The following is a 12,788-nucleotide window of genomic DNA, read 5'->3' as shown; positions in this document are numbered from 1 at the left end:
TTTCCATTAGTGATAGTACCCGATACTATTTCAGTACCTGCTCTGGTGAGGTTCCAAGCAAGAGTCATGAGCACGATGTTCAACACAGGAATTAGAGATGTTTATTTGACCGTATGAGCTCTCAACGGTATTTGTATTGTTATTTTCAGCACTGTGGGAAGTTTAATGCCAGTTTGAATCCCCTCCAGGTTGAGGCCCGTGGTTCCCAATCCCCATCGCTCATTGTTAATTGCACATTGTTAATTAACCACAACCACAGGGCGAACCTCATCCAGTGTACTCCCTAGTGCTGGTTCCAAGCCCTGAAAAATGGGAGGGGTGCAAAAGTGAGAGTAGTTGAAGAACATGCTTTTTTATTATACGTTCATGAATTCCAAATACAAATTGGTGTGAAATGTGGGCACTTTATTTCAGTTTTTCATGTCACATTTTTATGTAGCAAACGCACTTCAATGGTAATCATTACACTGTCTGCAGAGAAAAAACGGTACATAATATGTGACGGTGTAGGTCAAATGACAAATACAAGAAAAAAAGCAACAGGACAACAAGCAACTACTGTGAGTTTGTTCCACTACATCAACCTAAGTCTAGCATGTGCGAAGGTGGAGACATGAATCAGTGCACAATACAGTGTCTTCTCTAGCAAAAAACATTCAATAGAGTAGCATTGGATTTATGCTACGAAAAGCAACTGTTTTTATGTTTTGTTTTTTTTAATTGAAGCCGGCAAAGAAAATCACATGGTGTTTCACAAAGAGTTCCTATGAATGGAGACATTCATTAATGCTGGTTTTAAAGACTCAAATACTATAAACTCTTTATAACAGTAGCACTATATGCAGATAGCAACAAATTAACATGATTAAAATACTTTCTCTTTTTTTTGTGCTGGTTAAAATGTTCCAGTTCAACCCTCTTTTATTCACGATATCATGACAGAAAACGTGACCTCGGTAGCAAATATGCTGGACCTGAAGCAGTCTGACATGCGTGATCAGTACTTCATGTATTTGAAAGGCTCAAAGCAAACCGTTTGATCAACATCGTTATTATTATTATTATTATTATCATCATTATTAGTAAAGTTGTGCGTGCATGTGCGTGAAAACAAGCGACGCAGACACCAAATGGTTCACAGTCATTAAACAATCTTCAGTACTAAAGTGAGTTCTCTTACATATGTGTATGTACAAAGACAGCGAGTGTGTGTCAGTCGGTGTTTGTTGTTTGCTGTGGCTTTTTCTACACGCTTGCAACTCGTATTTTCAAGTGTAAATAAATAACAATGCTATTCAAACAAACCACGAATCCACCAGACTCAAAGCCTTTACTTTGCTGAAGAACAAGTTCAAAATTTTCCACACATTTCCCGCTACAGTTACACATCAGCGGACCAAACTACATCCGAGGCCACATGGCACCTCAGGAAATAGACGTTGATGTTTCAATTGGGACTCTGAGGTTTGCTTGAATGGCACGACCGTATTTATTTTTCTTTGCTCTGCAGCAGACGAGGCCACCTCCTGACCCTTGGGGGTTGATTAAGCCAGCTTCTGAGCAGTCTCCGTCTCCTGCTGGGTGACCTTCTCCTCAGACATGATGGTCATCCATGGAGATACCGAGCGAGTGATGGTCTGCTTGGCCATGTTGTAGTGGTTGATGAGGGTGAAGAGGCGCCCGCGGCCCCCGGGGCCTTGTGGCGGGTAGTTGCCGTACATCCCGGCAGGCATGCAGCGTCCTTGCTGCTCCAAAGTGAAATGGAACGAGATTAAAAATACCAAGAGGTGATTAATTGGTCTGCACCATGGACAAATTAATAGAACTGCTACTGTTAAAAGTTTAGCCCATGGGTGTCAAACTCTGGCCCGCAGGCCAAATTTGGCCCGCCGTGTAATGTCATTTGGCCCTTGAGGCAATATCAAATTAACATTAGAGCTGGCCCACCGGTATTATACAGCAGCACCGCTGCTGTAACACCGCATTCACCGCTAATACTAACAAATCCCATAATGCTCTGCTGTTGTTTTGTATTCATTATTTTATTTTCAAATTTATTAGCTTGTGGAAAAAGTTAATGTTGATATTTACCTCAGAAGGCTGCAAATAGAAAAGAGGCATTCAATTTTTAATTTAAATTTTATTTAATATGCCATCGATGTTTTTTCGTTAGTTTTTTGAAAGTTGATTTTGCACTTTTAAGTTATATCAGCGTTGCTTGTTCCATATTCAGTGTTAAAGCAAATCAGTGTAGCAAACTGAGCAATAATTAACGTTTTATTCATGCACTTTCTCTTGCTACTTCAAGGCTTGAATGTTTGATTCATTCATTATTGTTATTTTATTTTCAAATTTATTATTAGCTTGTGGAAAAAGTTTATTTTGATATTTACCTCAGAAGGCTGCAAATAGAAAAGAGGCATTAAACTTTTATCCATCCATTATCTACCACTTATCCTGTATTTAGGGTGCATTCAATTTTTATTTAAATTTTATTTGATATGCCATTGATATTTTTTAATTATTATTATTATTATTTGAAACTCGATTTTGCATGTCACTATAAAGTTATATAAGCCTTGCTTGTTCAATATTCAATGCAAAACTTGTTTGGGTCCCTATTAAAAGGTTAATTTGTTCAACCTTGGCCCGCGGCTTTGTTCAGTTTAAAATTTTGGCCCACTCTGTATTTGAGTTTGACACCCCTGGTTCAGCCTGTACATGAAGCTGTGAGAACAATATTTAATTCATTCATTTTCTACCACTTTATCCTCCACATGAGGGTCATGGGGAACTGGAGCCAGTCCCAGCTGACATAGGGCAAAAGGCAGAATACACAGGGACAGGTCACAGTCCATCACATGATCACACTAATGAAAAATCCAAAACTATTAGAACCTTGCTCGTGAAAAAGGTACATTAAATGCAGAGGTCAAATTCACGACCACTAATTGGTTTGCGTGCAAATTAAAGTAATTCTAACATCAGCTGATTTATTTGACATACTCGGGATAACAATAAACGGGGAAATGGGCTTAACGTCCGACATCACTAATGACAATGCCCTCGCACTCTTTACCGTGAAAACGAAGCTGTCGGGGCACGGCTGCTCGTACTGGTAGACCTTGTAGACCACCAGGAACACCACACACACCAAGAAGGCCAGGGCACAGATCACTAGCAAGGTCATCTGCAGATCACACAACAGCGTCACAATGGGCAGAGGAGAATGTCACTCATTCACTGGGAGCAAAAGCTGATTAAACACATTTCCAAAGGTGGGGGAAAAAAAACATGTTGCACTGCGTTGTGTTTTCATCTGAAGTCAGAAACGAAAACATATCTATGGAAGTAAATATGTGCCATCTGAGTTTGATTTTTTTTGCATCAAAAATTAGACTTTGAATTTTTAAAACCATCAAATTTCAAGCACTGTTTTTTTTTGCCATTGATTTTTTTTCAACGTTGAAATAAATTCAGTGTAAAAAAATTTGATGTCTCAAAAATTCAGTTGCAAAAAATTCGAAGTCTCAAAAAATTCAGTTTCAAAAAATTTGATGTCTCAAAAAATTCAGTTGCAAAAAATTTGATGTCTCAAAAAATTCAGTTGCAAAAAATTCGAAGTCTCAAAAAATTTAGTTGCAAAAAATTCGAAGTCTCAAAAAATTCAGTTTCAAAAAATTTGATGTCTCAAAAAATTCAGTTGCAAAAAATTTGATGTCTCAAAAAATTCAGTTGCACAAAATTCGATGTCTCAAAAAATTCAGTTGCAAAAAATTTGATGTCTCAAAAAATTCAGTTGCACAAAATTCGATGTCTCAAAAAATTCAGTTGCAAAAAATTTGATGTCTCAAAAAATTCAGTTGCACAAAATTCGATGTCTCAAAAAATTCAGTTGCAAAAAATTTGATGTCTCAAAAAATTCAGTTGCACAAAATTCGATGTCTCAAAAAATTCAGTTGCAAAAAATTCGATGTCTCAATTTTTTGAGACATCAAATTTTTTGCAACTGAATTTTTTGAGACATCACATTTCTTGCAACTGAATTTATTTCAACGTTGAAAAAAAAAATCAATGGCAAAAAAAAACAGTGCTTGAAATTTGATGGTTTTTAAAATTCAAAGTCTAATTTCGATGCAAAAAAATTCAGTGTAAGAAATTCGAATTCAAACTCAGATGGCACAGATTTACTTCCATACATATCTAAGGTTAGCTGTTGTTAGCCCGACCAGTCTATAATGACGGCTGGCATTTTGTACACCCAAACAGCTTAGCAATATGTCTATGGTTAAAAAGTAAACAGTTGGAACGCAGCATTAAACCCAGGATTTTTGGCCTGATCATGTTCCTATTGGGCCACATATATAAAATAAGAAAACATCCTAGGAGGCAGACCGTAGAAAAGACTGTACTGTAGTGGTTTTAGCAAAATAATGTTCTCCCTGTTCTCTCATAGATGGAGAATAACACTGGGATCATTTCAAGCAACATCAGTGATTCAACATATTCAAATGCAAAACTGTAGAAATCTAGCTGTAAACTTCCATTGAATGTCAGAAATTATGTTTTATTATTTCTTGCAGGGAGTGAGACTCTACACATCCAAGTACTTTTTGTAGTGTTCCTCAGCGTGACACTACAAAACTAATAAAGAGGCGCAAAGGGAGCTTATGAAAGAGATGTTCTGCTATGAAAGGGCTTCATGCAGCATTTCAAAGCTCCATTATGAGTAAACAAGCTGTGTTCTCTAAGACGGCAATGTGCTCCTTTAGCTATTTGGGAATTAAAGGTCCATTTCTAAGGGAAGCCTGACAGTTTCATCTGTTGATTCTGGAATTTTGTGGAAGGCAAGGTCGTGTTTTTATTACTTTTACATAATGACATGTTTTAACAATCAAATCAAATGAAGTAAAATTAAAACAAAATCCATGTTTTTAAGCAGAAGCAGGGCTACAACAGCAGCAGAGCACTGCACAATAAGATGAGGACAACAAAGGACACACATTCACAGAATTTAAATGACAGAAGAAGAACAAACATTGAGCACCTGCTCTAAAAACTCGTAAAAAATGTAAAGAATAATACAATGTAGGTGAGACCATAAGGCTGAGAGATAGTCGTACCACAATAAACTCTAATTTCATAACTACATCTGTGTGTATATTATATTAGATAGATAGATAGATAGATAGATAGATAGATAGATAGATAGATAGATAGATAGATAGATAGATAGATAGATAGATAGATAGATAGATAGATAGATAGATAGATAGACCGCTTTAAATCACACCACAAATGTTCAATAATATTCAGGTCTGGGGACTAAGATGGTCATTCCAGAACGTTGTATTTGTTCCTCTGCATGAATGCCTTAGTAGATTTTGAGCAGTGTTCACCTTTCACCTTTGTCACTGATTCCTGGACATTGTTCTCCAGAATCTGCTGATATTGAGTGGAATCCATTTGACCCTCAACTTTAACACGATTCCCAGTCCCTGCACTGGCCACACAGCCCCACAACATGATGGACCTACCACTAAATTTTACTGTAGGTAGCAAGTGTTTTTCTTGGAATGCTGTGTTCTTTTTCCACCAATGCATAACGCCCCTTGTTTTGCCCAAGGTCAAGGGTCACTGAGGTTGGGCTGTCGGGGTGGGAGGGAGAATAGCTCTCCGGGCCCAGACAGCAGCAGCAGCCGGGTCCTGAAACTCTGTGCTGAGCAGCTGGGGGGGGGAGTGTTCCAATACCTGTTTCAGAGATCCATGGACACCAGCACAGTCCCTCAGCTGTGGAAACACTCTCCATTTCTAAGAAGAGTAAAATAAACTCTCTAAACGACCTCAGGCCTGTAGCCCTTATACATTTAAGAATCAGCTCTCTATTTATTTATAAAAATACTTTATATATTACTCTGTATATTTGTACATAACTACGCCTTGTGTTTTATTTGTGAGTAACACTTGTCTTATGTTTATCTTGCACTTATGCTTGTCCTGTGTCGGCCTAATGCTGCTGCTCTACGTGTCTGTCTTCAATTGCCCTTTGGGGACATATAAAGTTTTTTTGAATTGAATTTTGAATTTGAATTGAATACATGCATACATGCATGGGGATACAAAGCTGCACCCAGGTTGTTCTGGGCTCATATCTCAAATATCCTAAAGGTTTACTTTGATATCTGCATTTCTCAAGGGAAAGTGACAATCATGGACAATCATAGATCATAGATCATATTATATTATATGCTTAAAATACTTATTATCACCCTTTTCCATTTCATATAACAACTGGTATATATCATTTCTGTGTGTTTAAACAATGAAATGGTCTATAAATATGATAACACTGTATTCAATATAATAAATGTGATGATCATCAGCCTTTAAGACCATGAAAAGTCATCACAGATACCTTATCTAAGACAATATCTTGTCCTGATATTGATATAATATCAATATATTGTCCTATAATATAAGACCATACACACACATAAAACACAGTGACAGTGTTTATCAGAGGGGGTGTTAAAGGAGGAGGAGACATGCTGCCATTTTGAGGCCATCACCCTGGCAACAGCTGAATTAATGAGAGTCTCAGGGTGGAGTTAAGTGAATCATTGAGACGCCGTCGCCCTGTGCACGACTGGACAATGAGATGTGAAGGTGAAAGGAAGCCGCACAAGACTTTAGCATTAGTATAGTGTGTGTGTGTGCAGGAGAGGCAACATGATGACAACAAGGTGTGAGATGTTGCCAAATGGGATGATGCAGGAGAACCACTGACACCACACTGCACTGACACATTTGAAAATATAGTAAAGTAAAATAATCCTCATTTTTGAAAAAAATAATCTAATTTTAAGAGAAAATATGTAACATTGTCTTCATAAGATGCTAAAAATCAAACGATTTGCGTAAATTCCCAAACTCTCCTGTTCCTAGTTTGTTCACTACTGGTGTGTATTATGATTCCGTGTTAAATACAAGTTAAAGGCCAGTTTTTCCTCATTTTATGGCACATTACAATCTGAAAGTGGCTAGATTTACATGCTAGTTTTAAAGGTCACATAGAGTGGTCCTGTTGCACATATATGTGAGTTATGGAGGTCTACTTACATATATTAAGTTGTTTTTATGGTCAAAATCCTCCTAGTTGATGTAAACGAGCCAAATGAAATCTGTCCTTTTCGAAGCGCTTGTCAGTCGCGCTATTTCAGCCATAAATCTCGCCCGAGAAGACAGAGTGTGTTGTGATTGGCCAGCCAGCGTAGAGCCTTCCCACCTGTGTGGTGATTGGCCAGGTATCTGGAAGTGACGTAATCTATCACGTCAGCTCTCAGAAGCGCAGCGCCCCCCTCTGGAACGGTGGATGCACTGCTCCTCATTATCAAAACATTGTTTTAACAGTGTTTAAAAATAGCTTCTTCACGACTCCCCGCCACAGTCCCTTTATGACTTTAAACCGGAGTCAGACCCAGAGTCAGAAGACACTGTTGCTCGTGAAACACCTCCACAACGGACGTTATTCTTCTTCTGCGGTTCAATGTACGTAACCGGATGTGCCCGGACTAGTGCCCGGAGCAGGACGATCTGTTGTTCAGGAGAACCGCTGCTTACGTAACTATTACGGGATTTTCAGTGATCTCGTTGAGCCCCGAGATTACAATAAAACACAACGTTCTCAGCAATGGCTGAACTGTTTGTTTAGAACCGTCAGGGCTTCATAAACAAGGTAATGACGCAGATACACACCAAAAAAAACAGCGATAATAGGAACTTCCGGTCTAGTTCCGCTTTAAGTAATAAAGCCATTTCTCCATTATTATTAAAGAAAGAATTTGTAAATCAATGTAATATTTCTAACAGGGCTGTTTTTTGCAGTACTTACTTTGAGTCGCTCAGATACGCCTTCGATGATGCTTATGGAGAACTCGGCGATTTTAGGAGAGCGTAGCTTCCCTTTCTTGGTCTCACCTTCATAGTCCGCCTTTGTTTTCACCACCACCTGAAACAAACGCGTCACGCACACACATGCGTTAGAGAAGATTCCGTTAGCTTGCCATAATAGTTTGCTTCCTTCATGGGGTTGGGAAAAAGTACAGTTATTTTTATTTCACCTTTCTATATAAAGAGCAAAATGACCAAATACCACATTTTTAAATGATTTATTCTCAGACAATTCTGACCTAAATCAAGAAAACTATTTGACCACAAAATTTGCTAGTAGCGATTGCATCCTCGCGCTAAGTACTGGGAGGATCCGAATACCAAAATAATGACCAAAAGAAATGGCTTGCATACATGGGAAAATATGAAAATTCCCAGTCATGGTTAAATAATTTTGATTCAAGTTAGTTAAAAATCTGTATAAATATATATTCTTAGATTGTTCCTTATTGTAAGCGCAGTGATTGGGTGTTTTTATATATATATGTTTTTTTTAATTATTATTTAAAACAGATTGGGTTTCTTTGTGATGTAATGCGCTTAATATATACATTTGCAAAACATACTTCATTTGCATACATTATACTCTATATACACTATACTGTCTTTTATTATAGACATGATCATGAGCCTTTTATATTATTTCAGCTCCTATGTGAAGGCCACCATTTTGGACCACCATGTTTGTACAGTAGCCCACAATGGACAAACCAAACATCTTTTGAGTGTTGATACATCTTTTTTTTACAAAGATCCTTAGTACTAATATTCCTTTCAGCCGTCTCTGCCAGCAAAACTAGTTATTATCATTGTCCAATCAGAATCGTAAGATACAAGTCATGTGTTATGGTTCCGCCTCTTTTGGGGCGATTTGATTGACGTGGAGAATCGCCCAAAAACGATCCCACTGACTCTCATGTTAAAAGTTGTTTTTTTTCCGAAAAACAAACCCTCCAATGCATTTTTAATTAGAATTTATGTGCATGCACTTGTTTGCCCCCCTGGTGGTGGCGCTCTCAGAGAAGCTCACTGTTTAAAAAATACACAGAGAATTGTGCTCTTTTAACTGGTCCCAGCACGAACTGATAAGTACTCGTATTTTACCAGTGCCACGCTTTCATACGTGTTAGCTGTTTACGGCTAACGTAGCAGCGGACAGCAGTCATTTGAAGCTACGTTCGTTAGCTTGTTTGCTAACATGTTTTTATCGCTCAGGGTTTAACTGCAGGTTAAACTTCACGCAAATCAAACAATCGGACTGAAAGTATTCTAAGATGCGTTTAGCAACACATTTAAATAATGATTGTGACTGATAATTTGACTGCACTATCTTGTCATATGTTTGTTTGTATCTGGTAAAGGTTGTGAAAGCTCTTGATCCTTGGTCAGTTAATAAATACTTGACTTAATAAGCTGCCCCTGTCTTTATGTGGTTGCTGGACACATCTTGTGTCTATTTTACATCATTCAACATTAGATTCATGTAAATAATGTTTGTTTATGAAGTTGCCATCTAGTGGACACAAAAAGGACTGTTCAATCATCTAATTGATACTGTCTTTCTTTATGCACCTATTGAATGGGTCACCTTAATTATTATCAGAAAAAAATTGCCCCCCCTCTGAGATTTTCTTTTTAAATTTGCATACATAATTAGACAGAAACCTTACAATATTATAGAGTGAGAATTTAAAGATGAAATGTGTAAAATAGTAGCATCAAGCTTGGATCAATTGGAACATCAGCAGCTAAAACCTTTGCCAAATCGTACTGGAATGACTCCTCCTTGTTGCTTAAAAAATAAATCACTAGGACTGTGTGTTGATGCATTTTAATGATTTTCCCTAATCCTAATATGGGAAAGTCACCTTGATGGTCTTATTGTAAGATTTGATTTGTTTGTTGTTGTTGTTGTTTTTTTACCATAATGCACATAAACCATTGTTCACTGTCCCATCTCTAACCCTAAATTAATGTGAAAATGCAAAACAAATCAGAAATCGTACCTTATCTGGTGGAGGAAACTGCAGCTGACTGGCGTCTAACGGTGTAATCAGAGGAATGGTGTCAAATCCGTCTTCAGAAACCACCTTCCCGTTGTTTTTCTCGCTGAATTTATTCCCCAGTTTAACCATTTTCACCCAAAACAAGATACCACAACCTGAGAGCAGGAGAGGGGAGGGGGGAAATGATATTGTCCTCCATCCTTCAAAGAAATCTGTTTCCCATTCTCTCATCACACGCACGTGAGCAAAATAGCAGAAAAGCACAAAGCAAGCGCAGATGGTGTGAGGCGCTTTGTGGGCCATGACAGAGCCTGGTCTCCACAGAAGCATAATGACACTGATGCATCACACACACGCGCGCGCGCGCGCGCGCACAAACACACACACAGACAGCAGGATTTACCGCATTACCCACCAGCTCAGCCGAGTCTCCTTTATTTATCTGTAGGTTTGAATTCTCCTGATGTGCTGCTGATATTGTCCCAGCGCTGCTGCTGCTGCTGCTGCTGCATGCGTGTCCGTGCGTGTCCGTGCGTGCGTGCGTTTTTTTCTAGGTGTGACGCAGCCGATTTGCGGAGGAGAGCTGATGCACAATATGGCCAGATGGGTTTTCCTCCTCTGAGCTGAAGCTGGATGATGCTGATGCTGCTGTTGGATGCACTGCAAGTGATGTAACAGCCCAATCTCTCTCTCTCTCTCTCTCTCTCTCTCTCTCTCTCTCTCTCTCTCTCTCTCTTTCTCTCTCTCTCTCACACACACACACACACACAAAGTCTTGTTGCCATCACTTCAGAAGACATTGCATTAACTTTAATTTAACAATAACAATTTCTAACAATTAACAGATTTAGGTCCCCAAAACATGAGTAATACCTAGCTCCGTGAAGTTGGCCCCCCACCCCCAATAAAACCATTTCAAAATACTTGTAATCGATTGTGCTTCGTTTGTGCAGGTTTGTGCAGCAAAGATTTTCGTTTGTGCTGCTTTAGTTTTTGAGTTATTAACATGTTTATATCCAGCCCCCCATATCGTCCAAATGAGCTGAAAATGGTCTCGTTTGTTTCGGCTTCGTTTGTGCTGCAAAAATTTTCGTTTGTGCTGCTTTAGTTTTTGAGATATTAAACATTATTTCAAAATGGGGCGCGCGCGCGCGTGCCCGCGCCGCACAGAGCGAGCCTCTTCAGCACTCGGTAGGTGAGGAAGAGGAGGATGAAGCAGAACCAGCCAGATTTGTCCAAATGAGCTGAAAATGGTCTCATTTGTTTGGGCTTCGTTTGTGCTGCTTTACTTCACAGTACTGGGGTTAATATTAACCGTTTTCCGGGGTTTTAATTTCTTTGGACCTCCAGGCTCCGCACTGGGACTCACTGAGACACACGCACGCTCGCAGACGCGCGCTCGCAGACGCGCGCACACACACACATACAGCTATATTTTTCAGGACTCTACATTGACATTGCATTCATTTGGACATGCAGCCTATAAATTTAGAAAGCACTGTCCTTAACCAGAACATAACCAGTTAATACCAAACCCCTAACCTTGACCTAACCACAATTCAATCTTTGCACTTAGCAGGTTTTGGGCTCCATGGGAACTACTTGTCCTGATAAGATCAATGCTTATGCAAAGAAAATTTCATAAAGAAGTAAAAAATACAAATACAAATACAAATACACACACACACACACACATTCACATACACACACACATTCTTGTGACGTGCTCTTTGAAGGACAACGTTCTGTCAAGGGTTACGCCAAGGTACACTGGGTAGGGGGTGTCTTCCAGTTCTTTCCCCTCCCACGTGATCCTGAGCTTTCTCGTTGCAGCGTGGTTGTTCAGGTGAAAAGCACAGACCTGGGTCTTCCCTGGGTTGGCATTGAGGAACCAGGATCTGTAGAACCCCTAGAGGATCTCTAAGGCATCTGGGAGGCGCTTCTCGATGGATTCAAAGCTTTTTGCCTGTGTGGCCAGACAGAGATCGTCTGCATAGATGAACCATCTGATGTTGTTGAAGGTGGGCTGATCGTTTGTGTAGATGTTGAGCAGCATCGGGGCTAGTACTGGTCCCTGGGGTAGGCCATTCTTCTGTGCCCTCCACCGACTGTGCTTTTCCGTCCATTTCAACGAAGAATAGTTGGTTTGTCAGGAGCGACTCTATGATGCGGACAACCCTGACATTCTTGGTCATACTGGCTACTTTGGTTAGCAGGGCTCTATGGTTCACAGTGTCGTATGCTGTGTCTGTGTCGTCCTCGATGAACTGTGTCAGGTTCATCAGCACTTGTCCACAACACGACCGCCTTTCTAGGAACCCACACTGGTCAGGGGTGAGGTGTTTCTCGACTGTAGGCTTAATGCGGGCCATGATCAGTCTTTCATATAGCTTGAACTGGATACAGAGCAGTGAAATTGGTAGATAGTTTTTTGGTAGGTTTGGGTCTTTGTTTGGTTTCAGCAGAGCTACGACCTTTGTGCGTCGCCAGATCTTTGGTAGCTGTGTGCCATGGGCACAGTTGTTGAGCAAAGCTAGGAGACATTCTAGGGTCTTGAGGACGAAATGCTTGATCATTTCGGAGCTGATTCCGTCAAGTCCTGGAGCTTTGCCAAGTTTCAGGTGCTTCAGTCTTTCAAGCAGCTCTTCGTGGGAGAAGGGTAAGAACATTTCATCACTCTCCTCAAGGACGCGACTCATTTCTTCCTTCATCTTTTTCACGTAGCCACGCTCCTTATTGAGAGGTTTACCATTGTCTAGCAGTTGTTTAGCTACTTGGTTTGGAGTCACTGCTGCGGTGCGTTGGTCTGGTTTCTTGTCAGAGTTGAGCTTT

The 12,788-nt window shown here is 39.8% G+C and overlaps 1 protein-coding gene across 1 annotated transcript; it reads right to left on the bottom strand.

The window, feature by feature from the left end:
• Positions 1-1,544: 1,544 nt before the first annotated feature.
• On the bottom strand, positions 1,545-10,085 carry LOC310925951 (neuronal vesicle trafficking-associated protein 1-like; the record flags this gene model as incomplete). The annotated part of the gene is made up of 4 exons (XM_083888030.1): positions 1,545-1,745; positions 3,080-3,190; positions 7,892-8,008; positions 9,957-10,085. 4 exons carry the CDS (start codon positions 10,083-10,085, stop codon positions 1,545-1,547), a joined length of 558 nt encoding a protein of 185 aa, XP_083744156.1.
• Between the last annotated feature and the right edge of the window lie 2,703 nt (positions 10,086-12,788).

Source organism: Microchirus variegatus (assembly GCF_963457635.1).
Source record: "Microchirus variegatus genome assembly, chromosome: 4".
NCBI classification, from domain to species: Eukaryota; Metazoa; Chordata; class Actinopteri; order Pleuronectiformes; family Soleidae; genus Microchirus; species Microchirus variegatus.
The sequence above is the reverse complement of the archived record's forward strand: the minus strand, read 5'-3'. Positions and strand labels throughout refer to the sequence as shown.